The sequence below is a fragment of the Helianthus annuus genome, chromosome 14, assembly GCF_002127325.2.
Source record: "Helianthus annuus cultivar XRQ/B chromosome 14, HanXRQr2.0-SUNRISE, whole genome shotgun sequence".
NCBI lineage: Eukaryota > Viridiplantae > Streptophyta > Magnoliopsida > Asterales > Asteraceae > Helianthus > Helianthus annuus.
In genome coordinates this window covers 54,402,098-54,422,983 of record NC_035446.2, presented here as the reverse complement: position 1 = coordinate 54,422,983, position 20,886 = coordinate 54,402,098, and the positions used below count along the sequence as shown (strand labels likewise).

General features: G+C 36.1%; 1 protein-coding gene across 2 annotated transcripts; it reads right to left on the bottom strand.

Annotated features, from left to right (window-relative positions):
- Positions 1-14,348: 14,348 nt before the first annotated feature.
- Positions 14,349-20,451, bottom strand: LOC110908398 (zinc finger protein ZPR1). Of its 2 annotated transcripts, none has more exons than XM_022153336.2 (16): positions 20,178-20,451; positions 19,421-19,465; positions 19,230-19,270; positions 18,908-18,989; positions 18,383-18,427; positions 18,150-18,206; positions 16,791-16,850; positions 16,576-16,703; positions 16,285-16,495; positions 16,093-16,159; positions 15,813-15,883; positions 15,637-15,726; positions 15,449-15,557; positions 15,243-15,334; positions 15,070-15,175; positions 14,349-14,722 (listed from the first exon to the last, which is right to left on the bottom strand). In XM_022153336.2, exons 1-16 carry the CDS (start codon positions 20,295-20,297, stop codon positions 14,616-14,618), a joined length of 1,431 nt encoding a protein of 476 aa, XP_022009028.1. In that variant the 5' UTR covers positions 20,298-20,451; the 3' UTR covers positions 14,349-14,615. The 2 variants fall into 2 exon arrangements, with proteins under 2 accessions (XP_022009028.1, XP_022009029.1); XM_022153337.2 differs by having other exon boundaries at positions 18,919-18,989; positions 20,178-20,344.
- Positions 20,452-20,886: the final 435 nt, after the last annotated feature.

The following is a 20,886-nucleotide window of genomic DNA, read 5'->3' as shown; positions in this document are numbered from 1 at the left end:
CTTCTACTGGTTTGTCTTTTCTGCTGCTTCCTGGGCACGCCCCCGTGTTCGCTGGACACGGGGCGTGTTCAGACTCTGTTTCTTCTTCTTTGCCTTGGGAGGTGCCGTTGAGGGTCCGGGCAGTCCACTTTTGTTCCTTTTCTTGTATTTATGGTAGAATTAGTAGTCTTTTTGCTTCTTTTGTGATTTTGAGCTCATTTCATCCTGAAAATACAAAAGGAAGACAAAAACACTATTTTTCCAACATTAGTACTTAAAAAGGGTTAGTTTTATGCCTTAATTGATGTGTTTTATATGTTGCATTTTACACACATCACCTATGATACTATAACCTAATACTGGTCAGCTCGGCCAAAGCTAATGAATGTCATTCGTTATGTAATTACGTCCAACAAGTTCGTTCACATTATCGAAATCGTTATTGTTTAATATAAACCATAGTATTCATTTTCGAAATCATCGTTGAAAGCATCGAAATTGTTTAACACATATGAATCACCCCAAAACAACTGAAAACAGTAAAATAGGGAACTATGTACTCACTTAGAGGTGCAAAGATATCCTCGATTAATGAACTTAACGAAGCTCAGGCAAACCAAGGAAATCAAGTAGTACCTAGTAATCAGATCGCTAGTTAAATAATTAAACACCTAAATCGAAAGATCGGACAGAATGAGGTCTCGTAAACCAAACGAGTATTGGAACTCATGTGATATGGTTCAACGAAACCTACATTCTAATCGGAACCTATCCTAAGTGCTTACGACCCGTTACGACCCATTACGACCCATTAAGGTAGCTTACGCTACTTTAACGCGTCGTTCGAGACGCCTAAGTAGTCCTATGACAAGTATTATATGCCCTAACATGTTTAAATATGTTGCATAATCAGTTTAGGTGATAAAAGTTAAGTTACATATGTTTAAAATCCAATTATGCATGAAAAGGGCATTTTGGTCATTTTCCTAAGGCATATAAACTACCTATCATACAACTAATTAAGCTAAGTGACCATAAGGTATAACCTCGGAAGGTTATTCCCTATACAACTATGGTCACAATATATCCTAACGATCGGCCAAACAGGCCGGCTTCGAAAGTCTAAGCGGTTGTCAAGACTGCTTGACTTACGACCCTAAACAAGCACTAGACTAAAAGTGTCGAGCTAAACATGTTAAAACATGTTTAACTAAGTTAGAAAACAAGTTTGATATCAAAACAAAGTGTTTTGATACCCAAAAATAGCTTTGTCGTAAAATATGCATAAACACGTAGTTTGACCGAAACTTTGACTCGTCACTTCGACTAATCGACGTGGTAATCAGTAGGTATAGTCACAAGGGACTATAACCATCGTGATTACGCTCACGTTGCAAAGTTTGAACGAACTTTGTGTTGACCAATTCATGGTCAAAGCAGAAAGTCAAACACTATTTGACTTTCATGCTTGAAAAGCATAAACAAGCATGAAAGAAGCTTACAAAGGGTCAAAGCTTGAAGATTAGAACAAGAACAACTCAGGTATGAAGCCTTCAACTAGAGAGCTTCAACTTAGAGCAGTTTTTGAATGGAATGAGCAAGGAACAAATGAGAAAACCCAAGCTATTTATAGAAAGACTGGATCATCAAGATCATTCCAAGTGTTAGGAGGCTCAATCTTGACCATACACTTGTTAAACATGGATTGAGCAACTTGCAAAACAGACAAACAAGCCCATAGATTGCAAAAACCAAGGATTAGGAGCTGTTTGAGTAGGCTGTTTGCTGAAACTGGCATTTCTGGAAACCTGCTCTGTCGCGTGGCACGCCAGGTATCCCTGGTTCTGGGACGTGGCGCGAGGGTGCTCAGTTTCAAGTTTCCAGTTTTGGCAAAACAGGTCCCTGCATGCTTAAAACTTGATTTTCGACTCATTTAAGCCCCGTTAACCCCATTTCAAGGCTCTAAAATGAAGTTAAAGCATAGGGAACATGAAATATGCTTGAAAATATCTCGGATGTCGGTTTGTTTGGTCGTACGGTCGCGTTATTCGGTTAATTACGACGAAAACTCGAATGGACGCGAAATCGATCCAAATTACACGACGAGTGGTATTTTTACATTCCAATTACTAAAATAAAATATTTTAATGATTACAAAATTTTTGGATGTCCGGATATGTTCAGAACGTAAGATATGCGCGTAAATGCAAACTTATGCACTTTTTGACGCTTTTAGTCCCTATTGATCAAATAAGTTTATTTTCGCATACCGAACCCCTCAAAGCCTATTTCTAAGCTATGTAAAGGATATTTAGGGTATGTTTAACTTATGATCAAGTTCTGGAATGTCGTTACCATACAAATCGGCATACTCTCGCAGTTTGACGCAAATAGTCCCTGCGATCGAATAAACTTGTTTTCGACACACCAAACCATCCAAAACTTATTTCTAAGTTATGTAAGGGTTATTTAAGGTATGTTAAGCCTATGTCACTATTCCAGAGTGTTTGTCGCATTAAACTGATTACGTTTATGCATCAGTTTGTGTATAACTTTCCAGATAGCGATTTAAAGCTTGAAATCGAACTTGAATCAAATCGTAAAATCATCAAACACAAATACACAAATATTAACACCAAACCACATCGTTTTATTGATAATTGATATTATTTTACATCGTACATTGCTTACAGATCACAGTTGTCACATACCCGACATCGTTTAATAATGCGTGCCACATCATGATCTAGTTTTGTGACAAATGGCAATTTTCCACATATTCTGTACAATGTTAAATAGTAATTTGTGCATTAATGACTGTGCCTAATTTAATTAACGACATGAATGATTTTTTGAATGCTGTCATATACATACAAGTGCTTGACATGTTGCAAGATTAGTTATCATTATTTCATGCAACACAATATGGTTCACTTAGTGCACAAAACAAAGTTAGCACACTTATCAGACAAACTAGAAGTACCGATGGGAGTTCAGTACTCAGACAGACATGATGTTAAGACACAGAATGAGCCCGAAACCAAAAGTTACACTAGTATAGTGTGTAGGAAAGTAGGAATCGTAAAACTGTCTTCCTAGTGATAGTTTAAATGCCGGAAAGTGCCTAAAACACACAAAAACTGCAGAATTCCGCAGAAAAGAACACAAATCAGCAATTTTCAGCATTTTAACTCTAAAATATAATGCAGAATTATGGTTCAATGGTCTAGAATACCTTCCTAAGTGTCGGTAATCAAAACTGTCATAAAAGGGAACATAAAGCACACTAAACTGCGTAATTTAGCACCTTAACGAACCGGTAACCAACCGAACAACCGGACAATATTCGAAACACCAAATTTTCACTAGAAGCACTGTTTTAACATTTCCGAGCTAGTTATGGGCACGGAACATCATAATACATCCTACAAACACTAAACCTATATAACACTAACTAATTCCATTATAATCTAACTAGAATTCCTAACTTACCATTTCAAACCAACTAGCACCCCCCCTCCAATTCACGGTCACCACTAGGGGACCCACACCATGATTTTGTTGAATTGTTTATTTGATTTGTTCATGGCTTTTGAAACATAATACCCACTAAGTTAACAAATGTTGGAGAAGATTTTATTTAAACCACAAGTTATTAACACAAGACCATTTCATCACTTTCACCACTTCACCTCTTCTCCTTCTCCCCTCCTTGTTCTCGGCTCCCATCACCCACACTTCAACCTCTATTTTCATTCCATTAACAAGCGATCTAAGGTGATTCAAGGATGCAAGAAGCAAAGTTAAGAAGTGTGGGAGTATTGGAACTTGAAGGACCTTCACATGGAGCTTTTATCCATCACCTTCAACTTGATTTCTTCCCTAGCCTTTGTGCTAGTAGTAAGCCCCTTACAACTTGAATTTACCTCTCATTTTAGTGGTTAAAAGATTATGTAATGTGTTAATCATAAGAATATCAAAGAAACAAGAAGATGATCACTAACATAAAGCTTAATAACATAAGAATCTAAGTTGTTTTAGTGTATGTGTGATACTTGATTGTTAATTTCTTGTGTTTATGATGTTAATCATCATAAGAAGCTTGCTAGATTGTGATTTAACACATGATCTAGCAAGTATGAGGATGAATCTTGTGAAAATCATAATAATCATCCTTTATGTGGATCATGAACTTGAAAATGAAGTTGTTTTAGAGTATGATGATTAATGATACATGTCATAAGTCTTGAAAATGGTTGATTTCAAAAACAATTTTCTCAAGAAACCAAAGTTATTTGCAAGATTAACATGATCATGACTTTTAAAGAAATTAATCATGTTTTAAGTGTTAAATCAAAGCTAGAAACATGTTGTTAACAAGAAGAATTATTTTTAGAAAATCATCATGTAAGTTGTGAAAGACTAAATTTTACAAGAATGAGATTTATAAACAAATAACCATATTTTTAGGGGTAACTAAACTTACTTAACAACATATTAAGTTACTACAAATTTTTACAAAGTTTCAAGTTCATGTCATAGTGTAACTTTCATATTTTTGGCTCATGGTAAGTCTTGATTGAATTGTTGATGATTGATGATGATTTTAAAAAGAAAATGATATGTTTTTAAAGCATGGAAACCTCCATTTTTAAGGGGAAACTATGGCAAATTTTTTTGTAGAAATTAAACACTTAGAAATTTTTTTTAAACAAGTGTTTATAAGTAAATTTTGATCATGGTCTTCATATAAAGATTTGCCATAATTTTTGTTACAAAAATTACAAATATTGGAGGTTGGTTTTTGATAAACAAAAATGACTAAGTATATATTTAGGAAAATATATATTTAGATATCACAATTTGTGTGCTACTTGTATATTATGTGTATTAGTTACATTATTTTTTAGGAACTTGAAAATAATATAACACACCAAAATACCAACATTGTAATACAAAATATTACCAAAATTCCAAGAAAAATGAATATATAATTTATGCCCGAATATTGGACAAACCGGACAAGGACTATGGACTATGAACATATATATATATATATATATATATATATATATATATATATATATATATATATATAGGGAAACCACCTCTTATTGCGAGAACCGCGAGCACCAATGTGAACACAACCAAAAATGCCTAAAAATAGCTAAAAATCACACAAAAAAAAAATTTTTAATATTTTTTATATAAAAATCACTACTTTTCGAAGCCAAAAAAAATTAAAATTTTTTTTTGGCCACTAAAAGTAGCGATTTGAGCATAAAAAATATTAAAAAAAATTTTTTAGATTTTTTAAAAGATTTTTTTAAGATTTTTTAAGGTTTTTTGGGGGTTTAGTTTTTAGCATTTTAGCTTGGGGTGGGGGGTGGGGGGGGGTTTAGGTTTTTGGGGGGTGGGGGAGGGGGGTTTAGGTTTTTTTTTTTTTGGGGGGGGGGGGGTTAGGTTTTTTTTAGGTTTTTTGGGGGTTTTAGTTTTTAGCATTTAGCTTGGGGGGGGGGGGAGGGGGGTTTAGGTTTTTTTTTTTTTGGGGAGGGTAGGGGTTAGGTTTTTTTTAGCTATTTTAGGTTGTGTTCACATTGGTTCTCGCAATAAATGGAGTTCTCGCATGAGCCCCTCCCTATATATATATATATATATATATATATATATAGGGAGAGGATCATGAGAAAACTAGATATAAATGAGAAAACTAGAAAACTAACTAAAATCCACTAAAAGGGAGAGGGAGGGAGACTTTTAATGAAGGAGGGGGGGACTTTTAATGAAGGAGGGGTAAAATTGGAACAAAAAATATATAAATTTTCAAACATTTCCCATTTCTCCATACGTTATCATTTTAAAACAAAAATGGCACCATAAGATCAAAAATTTTCTTATCTTTCATTCAAGTATATTCGAGCATATTTTTTATGACATAAAAAAAGATTTATGGTGTCGTCTTGTTTTCTCCACTATTATTATAGTAGTGCACATGTGCAATGTAACATGTACTACAATTGCATTACATGCTTAAAATTAGCTTTTTGAGTCTAGTTTAGCTTTTAGGGTTAGTTTTTTTGGAGGTTTAGGATTAGGATTAGGTTTTTGGGTGTGGGGGGAGGGGGGTTTAGGTTTTTTTTGGGGGTGGGGGGGGGGGTTTAGGTTTTTTTTCGGGTTTATGTTTAGTGTTTAGTTTTAGGTTTTTGGGGGGTGGGGGGTTTAGGTTTTTGGGGGGTGGGGGGTGGGGGGGTTTAGGTTTTTGGGGGGTGGGGGAGGGGGGTTTAGGTTTTTTTTTTTTTTGGGGGGGGGGGGGTGGGGGGGTTTAGGTTTTTTTCGGGTTTATGTTTAGGGTTTAGTTTTAGGTTTTTGGGGGGTGGGGGGTGGGGGGGTTAGGCTTTTGGTGGGAGGGTGAATTTAGGTTTTGGGGAGTGGGGGTGGGGGGGGGTTAGGTTTTTGGGGGGTGTCGGTGGGTGGTGGGTTAAGTGGTTTAGTCTTTCCGTATTAGTGCACATGTGCAGTACAACAAAAAAATTTTTTTTTTTTTTTTTTTTTTTTGAAAATTTTTTTCCATACATATAAAGTAGCGATTTTTTATTAAAAAATTGTAAAAAAAAAAAAAAAAATTTGGTATTTTTTTTTGTTTTTTTTAGGTTTTTTTAGTTAGTTTTTTGGTTTTCTCATTTAAACTAGTTTTCTCATGATCCATCCCCTATATATATATATATATATATATATATATATATATATATATATATATATATATATATATATATAGGGGAAGGTTCAAATGAAAACTACTAGTTATTGTGAAAACTAGAAAACTAACTAAAACCCACTAAAAAGGAGGGGGGAAAACTTTTAATGAAGGAGGGGTAAAATTGGAACAAAAAATATATAACTTTTCAAACATTTCCCATTTCTCCATACGTTATCATTTTAAAACAAAAATGGCACCATAAGATCACAAATTTTCTTATATTTCATTCAAGTATATTCGAGCCTATTTTTTATGACATAAAAAAAGATTTATGGTGTCGTATTGTTTTCAATACTATTATTATAGTAGTGCACATGTGCAATATAACATGTACTACAATGTGCATTACATGCTTAAAATTAGCTTTTTGAGTCTAGTTTAGCTTTTAGGGTTAGTTTGTTTGGAGGTTTAGGATTAGGATTAGGTTTTTGGGTGTGGGGGGGAGGGGGGTTTAGGTTTTTGGGGGGTGGGGGTGGGGGGTTAGGTTTTTTTCGGGTTTATGTTTAGGGTTTAGTTTTAGGTTTTCGGGAGGGTGGGGGTGGGGGGGTTTAGGTTTTGGGGGGGGGTTAGGCTTTTGGTGGGAGGGTGAATTTAGGTTGGGGGGGGGGGGTTTAGGTTTTTGGGGGGTATCGGTGGGGGGTGGGTTAAGTGGTTTAGGCTTTCCGTATTAGTGCACATGTGCAGTACAACCAAATTTTTTTTTTTTTGAAATTTTTTTTCCATATATAAAAAGTAGCGATTTTTCTAAAAAGAATTGTAAAAAAAAAAAAAAATTTGTATGTTTTTTAGGTTTTTTTAGGCTTTTTTTTAGTTAGTTTTCGAGTTTTCACAATAAAAGTGGTTTTCATTTGAACCTCTGGAAATAAATTCGTAACTCGACAAGTATGACAAACGGTATTTTGGAAACCAAGGAAACGGAAAGTATGATTTTTACAAGTATTACAAAAATATATCATTTTTGCCAAATAGAAAATATATTATTTTCGAAAGGAGAAAATATATTTTCTTAAACAAATAAAAAATATATTACTTTGGGTGAAAAATGGAAATATATATTTTCTAGAGTTAATCTTAAAAATATAGATTATTTTTGAGGTTTATACGAAAGTATAATTATTTTTGCCAAGAAAGATTTAAAGATAATTTTCTATAAAAGTTTTCTTAAGATACATATATTTTAAGAATATAAATTGGTGATTTTTATTTGATTAAAAATAATATTCCGGAAAATTAAATACAAGATTAAGTATAAAATACTTAATAAATACAAGAAAATACGTATTTTCATACGAAAAAATACGCACCGGAATACGCCACCAATACTTGGCAAAATACACAAATACACAAGTATAAGAATACACAAGTACTAGTGTACCTACACTGGAAGAATACATATGTGGAAATACATCATAAACCGAGTTAAAAATATATTATTTTGACAATATTTCAAATGATGGAATAAAAATAGTTTAAGTTAAATAATTATTTTTAACTAATAATTATATAATTGGGAATTATATAATGCACATCAATCGTATAACTCAAAGTACACCAATTCTAAAATAAGTCTTAATGAACAACTAAGACTAAGAGTCGTCACACGACCTAAGCGTCTAATTAAACATAACACGTGTGTAGGTAGTGGTACGACATCAGGAAGTGATCTTTGAGTTACAGGATACAGGACGCAAATCGGTGAGTTCATGTGCTCCTTTTCTTTTAACTTTTTTCAGTTTTACAACTTCGGGGGTGAAATACATGTTACAAGTATTTCAATGAAAATGGTATGGTTAGCTAAGGAATGAACTGTTAGATCATGTGAATGGGTAGGCGTTAACTTAAGACCATTAATCCTTGTATAAGGACCGAGGGGCATGAGTGATAGATCTATTTGGGTGTTGCGGGCCCCACCCATGGGTCCGCGAGTTGGCCGAATGTGGTGGGTGACTATGTCGTTCCAGCCGGGTGGCCCGGTACGAAATACGCAAAGGGTTGAGCCTTCCTGCACCATTACACACACATTAATGACCTTGCAAATCATTAATTGATCTGTTCATAGACGCTTTCATACCAGATTACAAAGGTATATATACAATTGTTTACAAGATTATTCGAACTCATACAGAAACACATGAACTCGCTCAACTTTTGTTGATGTTTTCAAAATTACATGTATTTCAGGAAACAAGATGGATCTTGGGCGCTGGTGTTGTTTTCAAGACATAAATTTCAAGCTTAGATGTCATCCACTTTTGTATGGTAACATAACTTGAGGATATGTTGGTTGAAACCTAAATAACTTGTGTTTGTAACCTTTCAAACTTATGAATGGATGAACATCGTGTTTTAATCATATACTTGTTTATTATAATTGAATGCAATGATATTGAACAAGTCACACATCATACGCTTCCGCAAAAGTCAGGGTGTGATAAGTTTTGGCCAAAAGAATCTGTCGCGGACCAACGCCACAGTTTTGTCCCTGCCAAAATGACCTGCTAAACCCCCTTGGTGACATTCCACTATGATAGCATCAGGAAAAGACGACTGTGGAATACATAGCCGAGAACCTTCATAAAGAAAACCATCCTTGCGGTAATACTCTTGGAATGGCGTGGACTCGCAATGAACCCACGGTGCGTGAAAATCCGAATCATCTTGATATAAGTGGCAAAATGATCCAAAACCGGTTACCTGAAGGCGGAGGGAAGCCAAACTTGAATGATGCATGCTCAAAGAATCTGCAATAGTGTTGGATGTGCCCAAGTGTCAGCAGAAAAGACCAAGCTGTAGAAGCTTCTATCACCCACCACGGGGGCGTGCCCACTGCACACGGGGCTGTGGTCAACTCTAAGATTCGCAGAATCTGAGGAAATCTTGATAGTACAGATACGCTTCTGCACACGGGGTCGTGCCCAGCAGACATGGGGGCGTGGTCAACTAATGCAGACAAACTACAATTAATGAAGAAAGAGAAGGAGGATGGACACGGGGCCGTGCCCAATGGACACGGGGCTGTGCCCAATGGACACGGGGCCGTGGCCGAGCTGCTATTCAGGCTATAAATAGGGGTGCTTGGCTCATTTGCAAACCATCCCTTGGCACACCACCTCTCTCACACTTCACCCACCCACCACCACCATCACAATACCATCATCCACCACCATCATCTATCATCCATCATAGAGTGTGTGAGTCGTCTCGGGATCCAAGATTGATCGTAAGAGTTCTTGACAATCAAAGGCCATGTTTGCCTAAGTCTCTTACATCACTTGGTGAAGACAAGTGTTTAGTGTAATACTTTTTTTATTTTTAATCTTTTCGCACTTTTTATTTGGTTATGTATTATTGACTTTAATAACTAGTTTCTTATGTTGAAGGTGATTCTTCCTTATCGTTTGTCCGTGGTGTCTTGGCATTATTTTACTGTCTATATAAAATAAAAGATTTTCACCATTCATATCTCCACGGTCTATATGGAGATATGTTGGCTACCTGGTTGGGGGTTAAGGGAACGGTTTGGTAAGAGTCTTGCCATTGTTCAGTGTATAGATCCTGCAAAGGACCTGGGTCAGATTTAGTAGGACCTCCTTCAATATTGGATGGCGGGGGTCCAAACTCTTTGATCCCCTCATAAGTAAGCTACTATTAAAACTTTAACCCGGCTATTTAGGACTGTATCCCTTTTGACTCAGACTACTTAGCCGAGGGTAACGTCACCTTCAAAAGAGGGGCCTACCACATTATGCATTAATAACTTAATTAATTATCTTTCAATAATCCGACCCTTTAGGATTGTATCCTTGCTGACTCAAACTACTGGGTTGAGGGTAACGTCACCTTCAAAAGAGGGGCCTACTACAATAACTAAGATAATCTCTTAAAAAGTGCAAAAGTGCGGAAATAATCAAAGGTTACACTACACACAAGTCGGATCCAAGTGATTCATCTTGTCTATCTGTTTTTACTTTTCTTTTTATTTTCAGCATATTAGTTAGTTTTATTTTTCTAGTTTAAAAAATCTCTTTTCTAACTTTTGATTTGATTAGACGTTGAGGATAAACCGGTACTAAAAGCTCTTGTGTCCTTGGATGACCTCGGTATCTTACCAACACTATACTACGCTCACGATGGGTGCACTTGCCCATATGTGTGTTTAGTATTTGTAAATATCATGTTTTATAAATTTAAAACTTGACTAAAAGAGTGTAAAAGGGCTTAAAATATACATTAAAAACTATACACACTTGCCACACAACAGTGCCCGCCTTGTGTCGTATCACGAACGTGTACTCTTGCAATTTTTCAACCCACTTGGCATGCTTCGTATTAAGCTTAGTTTGGCCTTGAATGTATTTCAAAGCTTGATGATCCGAATACAAGATAAACTCACTTGATAAAAGATAGTGTCGCCAATACTTGAGGCTTCGTATAATGGCGTAAAATTCCTTGTCATACGTACTGTATTTTCTTCGGGTTTCGTTGAGTTTCTCACTAAAGAACGCAATGGGGCGGTTAAGTTGGCTTAAAACACTCGTTAAGCCTATTTTTAAGCTCCATAATGAAGTTAAAGTATATTTAACTTGAATTATGCTTAAAAGTGTATTGGATGTCGGTTCGTTCGGTTGTACGGTTGCGTTTTTCGGTTAATTACGACGAAAGTCGTAACGAACGCGAAAACGATCCAAATTGCGAAACGATTGGTATTTTTGCATTCCTATCACTAAAATACAATATTTTAATGATTACAAAAATATTTTGATGTACGGATATGGTCAGAATGTAGAATATACACGAATTGACATACTTTCGCAGTTTTGACGCATTTAGTCCCTATGACCAAATAAGCATATTTTTCACAAAACGAACCATCCAAAAATTATTTCTAAGTTATGTTTAGGATATTTAGGGTATGTTTAACTTATGTTCTTGTTCCGAAGTGTACGTCGCCATGAGAATTGGCAGACTTTCGTAGTTTGTCAGAAGTAGTCCTCGTACTTGCATAAACACGTTTTCGTCATCCCTAACCCTTCGAAAATTATTTCTAAGTTATGTAAAGGGTATTTAGGGTATTTGTAGCCTGTTTCCTCGTCCTGGTGTGTATGTCGCATTAAACGGATTACGTTTAAGCGTCGGTTATCGACTTGCTTTCAAAGAAAAAGTTTATGAAAGCCCGAAATTTTGCACAGGGGTTACAGCTCTCGTCATCCATTGTTGTGCCGCTCAAGACCACCGATTCATTCTCCAAAACCCCATCCGTTTCCATCACAATGGTCGCTGGACTTCCTTCCGGTGGCTCTTCACCTTCCTTCCGACCACCCTATTCGCCAGAAATTTCGCTTTCCTCCAATTCCTCTACCACTTCCCTATTCTTTTCCCTCCTATACGCATTTTCATGGTCGTGATAGAGCCATCATCCTCAACTGGAACGACTACATGTTGCGCCCCATTCTCCACATCCACCATAACGTGTTTAGATGAATTATTAATCACAAAATCTAGATTCCACTCCTCATCCACTTCTGAATTGAAGATCGTTCCTTCCCAACATATTGAGGCCTCTTCATTTATTCTTCCAACATGCTTCAGCAACACCCCCACCCTTTCATCCGTGAGATTGCCATCGTTAAAGGATGCTGCCAATTCATGCACCGCCTCACTGTACTTTCCCGCTATCATATTCAAAACCTCCATATCCCATAGATTGATTGGAACCCCCTCCAATTTGAGCCATGCAATACATTCAAATTGGAGTATTTGTCTCCCGCATACCTTAAACTCCGAAAACTAGTCTCCCAAACGTCACAATTGTCGTGTAGGAACACTATAGCATCCTTGGAACCTTTGAAAGTTCAGAGGGCCCTCATTCCTTCGACATACTTTAGTGTCACCCCTCATAGCTCCTCCATGTTTAGTACTTCGTTGACTCGACAAAATGTGGTAATGTCCTTTTACCCTACCGATTAGGGAGCACCTATCTAGAGAATGTTGCATTGGATAAGTTTTCCCTAGAATCTGTATCATCTCCTTCCTACTACACTGCCTTGTTATACCCGCCACAGCCTCCATAAAGGATTGTTAACCCTTCGTCTTCTAGACCATGGGTTGTTTCGTCGTCGCCTGTTTCGCCTCTAGAACTCCATCCATAGGCTTTTTCCCCTCCCTCTGGTATTTATCTTTGCCCCTAGTCTTTCTTCTTGTCCAAACTTTGTAATATTCACTGTTACATTGCCTCTTCCAAAAGTCACCTGACTCAGCTCCTTTGCCAAAGCTTCTTTGTTCGCCACTTTTAAAATCTGATAAAGGCAAAGAACCTACATGACTTGTCTTTTCTCCTTGGTAGATACGCATCTACCACCCTCCCATGGTTTCTGAACTCCCTCCACAGCTCCCCCAAAGAGTATTGGTTCGGTAGGTTTGCCACGTAGAATGTGGTTTGTAGTTCCTCTACCGCGTTTTGTGTCTTATGTTTTGTTCTTTGTCGCCGACCACGATGGTACTCCTCCCACTCTCTTTCTTCCTCCAAATTTAGAGGAGCGCAAATGATATATTTGGACCACTAAAATTGTCACACCAAAAGAAGTAAATCTATTTTTTTTAAATGGCATAGGTATTCACACATCAAGAATTTAAATGTTTATTTATTTTTCAATATGCTATCTATTTTAGTTTGTATTAACAAAGTTAGATTTTTTTAATTAGATTCATTTTGCATTATTAATTTAAATCAACTTAAAGATGAATCATCGTTAAAGATTACTATTTTTATAAAATGAAGTTTGTGTAAACCGATTTACCCAACAAAATACAATTACATTTTAAAAAGAAACAACTTTATAACTATTTAACAATATGAATTTATAAAGGTGTCCTGAAATACTTGATTAGAAAAGGAGTTGATAGATGCTATGGTATAGTTGTTTTCAAATGGTAGAAAAAAAAATAAGGCATCCTTCAAGTTAGGCTCCCCGACAACCGTTAACCATAACCCTGAGCGCCCACAAGCTCTTTTCCAGAATTCTCGGTTGTCACTCCTCCATATCGGCCTTGAAGCTTAACCAAAGAGTTTGATCAGATTTGGAGACCTCGAATGATCTCTCTCTCAAATGTCATAAAAAGTCACTTTCGTTTACCTCACTTTCGTTTACCCGTAAACTGAGAACGAACATCCTTAGTTCCGGATAGGCCCTAACCTCGTCAAGCGCCATAAAGCTAGACTTAACCAAAAAAAGTCTAAACAATATATGCTTTTTCGTTGCTATCTTTTCGCATATCTTAAATCTTTTATCATATACAATATGGTCTCAATGTTAACCACTAATAAGAACCACTTCGCACACTTGTTACTTGAACATTGTTTACATATGGAGAGGTTCTTTACAATATTAATATGACGCTTAGAATTGTGAGAATTGTATAACTCCTTTTGCTTTACATGTAACACATAAAACGGTTATATAATCACCTACACCAGTATCTTCCCGTTGCATTAAACTATCAATACAATACGTACGAGTATTTATGTGGCTCATATTTTGTAATACTACTGGCCTTAAAAAAGGTGCACATAATAAATGTATAAATGATTGAACAGATCTTCAAAAAAGTGAAATTTTTCAAGAAGCATACATTGACTTGTTTAAAAAGAAAGCGAAATGTTTCAAGAAGCATATATTGACTTGTAACAAACGCATAGGTCAAAACTATATCTGAAAGTTCCATCAGCCCACTTGAAACCACAGAAAGAGCATAAATAGAACACAAACAAATACAAAAGGCACCAGGGGCCTTGATATGTGACATAAAATGATACAAAACTAGCAACAGCGAAATAAAAATATGGTCTCAGTCAGGTCCATCAGTGAGTAATTTGTGGTTATCATGGAGCATTGTCGACGGGGTTATAAACAGCATCAGCTGCAGATGTGTCCATATCGTTCAAACCTAACTCCTCGTTTTGTTCCCAACTCCTCTCGTATACCTCAACTGCGTAATACATACACCATAAGCATTCATTTTTATTTAAATTTACATCCATATAGATTATACAAGTGACGAGATGAACGGTGATGGACGATTTTGCGATAACAAGGTTGGGATGAAGCATGCCAACTTAAAACTGGCAAATATAAATTAAGAATAAATCTGGGTGACTTTCAACCCGTTTTGACACATCCCTGTTTGATCTGTTTTGAGATATAACACGGCCCAAATCAACCCCTTCAATTGCTAGTTCAGTTAACAACCATATATTTTTTACACAAGTTTAAGCAGAATAATTTGGCAAAAAGACGCGAGCTTTGTTAACTAGACTTATGTGAAAATAAACTTACTTGTTAACTGATGGTCATCTTTAATATCATCACAAGAAGGAGCAATGAAAGAGTTTGCCAGTGCATCATCCATGATCAAGGTCCAGGGTTCTTCAAGACTCAAAAGCTGGACAATATCAAAATAAAAATCAAGAATTTATGTTATAAAAGCTTATAATTCTGCAAATGAGCACCTTAATAAGCCTTGCTCTGAAGTCCAGCCACTTGTTTTTCCTGCCCTCCTCCAAACTATCTCCAAAAGTAAACCCATGCACCCTCTCCAGAGCTGCAATGCACAACAATTTCGTTATACAAACTATAGAAATGTTCAGGGTGTAAGATGTAATATATATATATATATACACACACACACATATTATAGGAAGTGGGAAAAAACTACCTTCACTTATCTTTGTAATCAGACCTTCAACAGTTGTCACAACACCTCCCAACGTACCACTGGTTAGCTCCAAATCTATTTCTGGAATTAAGACACTGGCTGTATCCGACTGCCATACCAAGTTAAGAATTTAGATACCATAAATAAACAACTTACTCAGTTGCAGATTCCATTGGGAGGGGACATACCTTTATCACATCACGACTCAAGTCTCGTATGTTTTTCACTGCAACAGAAACTTTCTTCCCCTTAGCAGGAATGGCACCACCAGCCTTTAACTGTAGAAAATGCAATATTCTTTTATAAAAGCATGCAACGTCAGTATTTCATGCGAAAACAGAAACAAATTTTAGAGGTTACAAACCTCCGAATTTCGGTAGCCACAAGCATCACAAGTAGATGCCATGACAATTACTTCTTGAAAGTAAGGGATTTCTAAGTAAAGTTAAGGTAAACAGCTTCTATATTCATGGTCAGAGCACGGATGATGTCATACTATCACAAAGATATGATGATAATATAATGTCTGCAAAGATGGTGATTCAATAAGGCAGATATCTTATATTTATATATATTTTTTGTTTCTTGAAGAAACAAACAAAAGAGTTTCATCTTGTAACAAATAATGACACGAAAAGGGATACTTGTGAGGAACATCCGAGTCTCACAGCTTACAGCACAAGCACCACACGTTGATGGAAAAGTCATCACCTGTCAATACAAAGAAAAAAAGCGAACTATCAATTTATCTTTATAAGCATCATTAATTTGTATCTGTTTTCAATATTGTAATAATGAAAATCACTTCATCCAAACAGCCCCTTAACGTAGTGTACCTCTTCTGGTGCAGTATAGCGAAACAAAGCTTCAGCAAATTCCGGGCTACTGCCTTGGGCTATTGCTCGACGGCCTGCCACTGCTCCCACTGATCCATGTGGTTCAACACTTGCTTCTGATGATTCAAAGGCATAGCCCAATGATGTATCTTGCTCATGAGTTCGCTCATAAAACTCTATACTTAATGATGGATCTAGGGATGGAGCAAACCTGTTGCAAAAAAATCAATAATTAATAAATGGAAGTACATTATTAGCAGTATAGTTGGTTACATTAAAAGAGTAACTTACGGGTTCTCTACAAAACTGTTGCCAGCAGGATCTTCAAGAATGAAAGTAAAAGATGAACTTCCTGTTGCACACGCTTTTAATTTTACTATAAACTGGTCTATTGCCTCAGCCGTTTGGGGATCCACTTTCTGAAAAGAAAAATGGCAGCTTGTCAAAAGGCAAGCCACAACTAAAATAAAAACATTCTAGAAGAACGACATTGAATGAATACTTACTTTTCTCTCTTCTTGTAGGGCTTGTAATTCTTCAGAAGCTCTAAGTAGTATCCCTTCCACCTGAGGCAGATATCCATACACGAGATGGCACTTTCAACTCATTTACTTATGAAAAAGTTGGTTTGACTTATGTTTAACTTTAACGAGTCAAACGGGTTAAATAAAATAAAATGGGCCAAAAGTCACCAAAGGTATTACCCATATATTAAAATTACAATAGAATGAACAGTAACATTATTAACATATGAGCAAATGGTATCGCGTACCGGTACCGGTACCCGATTTATTCAACCGGTGTATTTTTGTTACCGGTTCGGCACCAGTATTTACCAGTTTTTACCCTCAAGTACCGTTGTCATACCAGTACCGACCGGTACCGAACCGTACAATACCAGGTATATTCCGTACCGGTACCCACTTTTGGGGATTTTCCTAACAGTATTTTCGGTACCGGTTGGTATCGAGTTCATCAAATCCTGTAGCAACGCAGCAATGCAAGTAATTGCACTGTTTAGATTACTTTTTATATACACAGTAAGTAAACTGTATTTCGTTTGAATGAGGTTTTATATACACAACAACTTATTTTGCTTTCTTTTTTGTCTTTTTCAGTAATTAATGAATTGTAGCATGTAAAATTAACTTGGATATTTAGAATATTGATGAGCAAATCGTATCAAATCCTATAATCAAACCGTTATCGTGTCGGTACCAAATTTACTATACCAAATCATTTTCTGTACCAATTTGGTACCCACCTTTTGGCGTTTTCAGAATCGTTACTTTCGGTTCGACACCGGTCTAGCACCATACCTATATTTATTGATTTTTACCTTCAAATACCATACCGTATTGTACCGAGCATTTTCAGTGCTGGTACCTAATTTCGATGATTTTCCGAATCGGTACTTTCGGTGTCGTTACCGGTACCGAGCTCATCCGTATTTTAACGTGTTAGCACCGTAATAACTTAATTGAAAACAACCGAATTTCTAACGTGTAGGACGTGTGGGTCCTATTATTATATATTAGGTTATTTAAAATCATTTTTTTAGGACGGAGTGATTATCCTTACCACGTCATTTTTATTTATGTTTTGATATTCAGTATCTGCTTCCCGTTGCTGACACACCTTTTGTAGTCATTGGGTCACCGCCGCAACGCGCGGGCGGAAATTTAACTAGTTATATTTAACGAAGGAAACCTCCAAACCGTTCTATGACTATTGAAGTGATATAACTTCTATAATCATATTTGGCAAACTAATAATGCATAAAAAATCAGCTTTTGCAGGCTGCAGCCACTAAACCCGACTATTTGATGAATAAGAACTTATAAAATAGGTATACGAGAACATACAGTTGATAAGGATCCGCGTTGTGCCTCGGGAGGTATCTCGAAGTCCAGTTGGGGAATCTACAAACATTGATGACTCTACATATGAGTATATTCGTAAATCTAACAAACAGATTTGTAAAAAATAAAATTTCATGGAATTATATAAAAGTTGTGGTCCCATGTGTAATGATATTGTTGTATAGTCTAGCATGCCTTCATATAAATCAATAGTATAGATAAACACAGCAACATACCTTTATTGTGGCAGTCTCAGACTTTACTACTTGTCGATCAAGCATCTGCTTTTGAACAAAATAAATCTTTACTATAATGTTTTAATGAATGTAATTCCTCATACAATTCTAAACAGTTCAACTTATGGGCCATTTAATATAGGGATAACTTCATATATCCCCCTCAAAACTTGATATAATATCACATCTGCCCAATAAGAAATCATATAATCATGTATACCAACTTTTTAATTTACGAGTTTTATACTCTTTTCAAAAAATTTGCATTATGATATGAGAGTTCAGAGTGTAAGAAAAAAGAGTAGGGTATAATGGTTATGATGTTATATTATAGATTGTATTTAATAAAATGGGTAAATAGAAATTTTAAGCATTTTCTATGGGCATCTCTGATATTAATTTTTCTGGTTGGACAAATATGATGTTATAAAAGTTTTCTGGGGTATATAAAAATTTTCCCCTTAATATATAAGTGCAAACAAATGTGATTCAGTTTCATATCTATTCCCTTCTACTTCTCTCAACCTTTTGATCACCTGACGGAAACTCCAGACGATAACGTGATCCCCGGGGCTGTATCTCACCAGCAAATTGCACCTCATTATTCCTAACCAAAAAAAGAAACCCAACTTAATATTTTCAACAAAGTCTTAAATCAACAAAGCCATCACCAAAAAGGCAATTAAGTGAAGCCAATAACATTACGCTCCCATTGTTGCAAAATTTTACAGTTTGACTCTGAGGTTAAATGGACTACATTCGGACTTGAAAGCTAATTTGGATTCTTCTAAATTTCAAGGATAAAAAAATTAATAAATAAATAGAAATTGCTGTTAAAAAAACTTACCTCTCATTACAGTGAGGGCATTCAAAAGCTGACAACAAGATCTGCATTTAAAATAACAACATTATATTTATATAAACTATTTTTGAAGAATGATAGCACGGTTGAGCCTATCAGCTTCATTTCATTCTCATAGCAATTTGCAGAAAACAAACTAATTCAACTAAATTAAGAGTAGCGGAAGTTAACCGTACCTTTCTAAAGTGCGGAATCATTGTCAACAAAAATCTTGTTGTCCCCTGTAATATAAGCAAAGCAACAAGGGGCAGGTAGTGGGTTAAACTTAATTCTAACTTCAAAAACTAGTATAGGTGTATAACATCCAACTGCTAAATGTCCCATACGTTATTTTCCTATAAAACAAAAAATCCCCAGCCTCAAGGCTAAGGGGGTGTTTGGTGTTGCGTTTTCAAAATAGGTTATGCGTTTTCAAAATAGATTTTGCGTTGCGTTTTGAAAAAGCTAGGTACATGCTTCCCCAAAACTGCGTTTTGGAGGCAGATAATCACTTTTTCATCCAAACACTTTTTTAGATTATTTATGTTTTACAAACGCAATAATCAAATAATCACTTCAAAACGTAATCCCAAACACCCTCTAAATATAGTCATGCCAATTGGGTCATAACTCATTATCACAAACAGATAGACCATACTTCTTAAAAACCCTAAAAAACTTATTTGTCCAATGTTGGTTAGACCCTCTTAATTACTATTGTTTATCCATAAAGAATCCTTGCACATAAAGATAGACATAAAATAACTTGTAAATTTAGCATACATATTACGGGATGGTGCTTAAAAAATAAAAAATAAAAACCTAACAATAAAATGATAGCCAATACACCGATGACATAATCTTTATTCTTCAAAATCTTAGAAGTGCAGGGCAATTTAAATGTATAAAATCAAGCTGAAATCGAACTGTAGTAGAGAGAGAGAGAGAGAGTACGTTTTCATGGCAGCGCATACAGAGGCTTTCGACCTGATAAAGAGGTGCGTTATCGTCGTCGGTTGAGATGGCTTCAACCACCGACCTGACGTCCAGAATGGGTGCTGCATCTGTTTCCATTTGCACTCCGGCGCAGCAGTGAACCACCCTTGCACTTTAACCTAAAATTAACATATTTGCTAAACCCCTATGTTATGCTATGACCCTCCCACTTTACAAAACAACCCCTCATTTAATTGAAGTCTTACATTCTTTTCTCATCTTCCTTTTTTCTCAAATGAGAAATTACCAAATTGTCAGTTAAGACCCAAAAAAAAAAAAAAAAAAAAAACAAACAAAAATGTCACCTTCCTACATTGGTGGAGAGGAGCTTCACACATGTCTTGCGTCCATCATTCTAATAGCTACACGTGTCCAAAATCCAGGACGAGTCGGCGGTTGGCGCATCAAAGCCAAAAAGGTGGTTGATGCGTCAGTCTTATTGCTTGGCTGACGAGTCGAACATGGCTCGGTTTAGTTGGTTTTTATGGCTCGGTTGACCCCTTGATGTGGCTCGGCTGACCCCTTGATGTGGCTCGGCTAACACATGACGTTAATATTTTTTTTTTTACTTTTTAACTTTATTAATTTTAGGTACCATATTTGTGACAACCGCGCAAAACCAGGTAAACCCTAATTATGCGTACGATTTACACAAATCACGAAACGA

Excerpts from the sequence above, each read along its gene's own strand:
- LOC110908398 (XM_022153336.2), bottom strand. The coding sequence starts at position 20,297 with ATGGAAACAGATGCAGCACCCATTCTGGACGTCAGGTCGGTGGTTGAA. Across the intron at positions 16,160-16,284 it reads GCTATACTGCACCAGAAGAG|GTGATGACTTTTCCATCAAC; the intron begins GTACACTACGTT and ends TTGTATTGACAG. Across the intron at positions 15,558-15,636 it reads TGAGTCGTGATGTGATAAAG|TCGGATACAGCCAGTGTCTT; the intron begins GTATGTCCCCTC and ends TTGGTATGGCAG.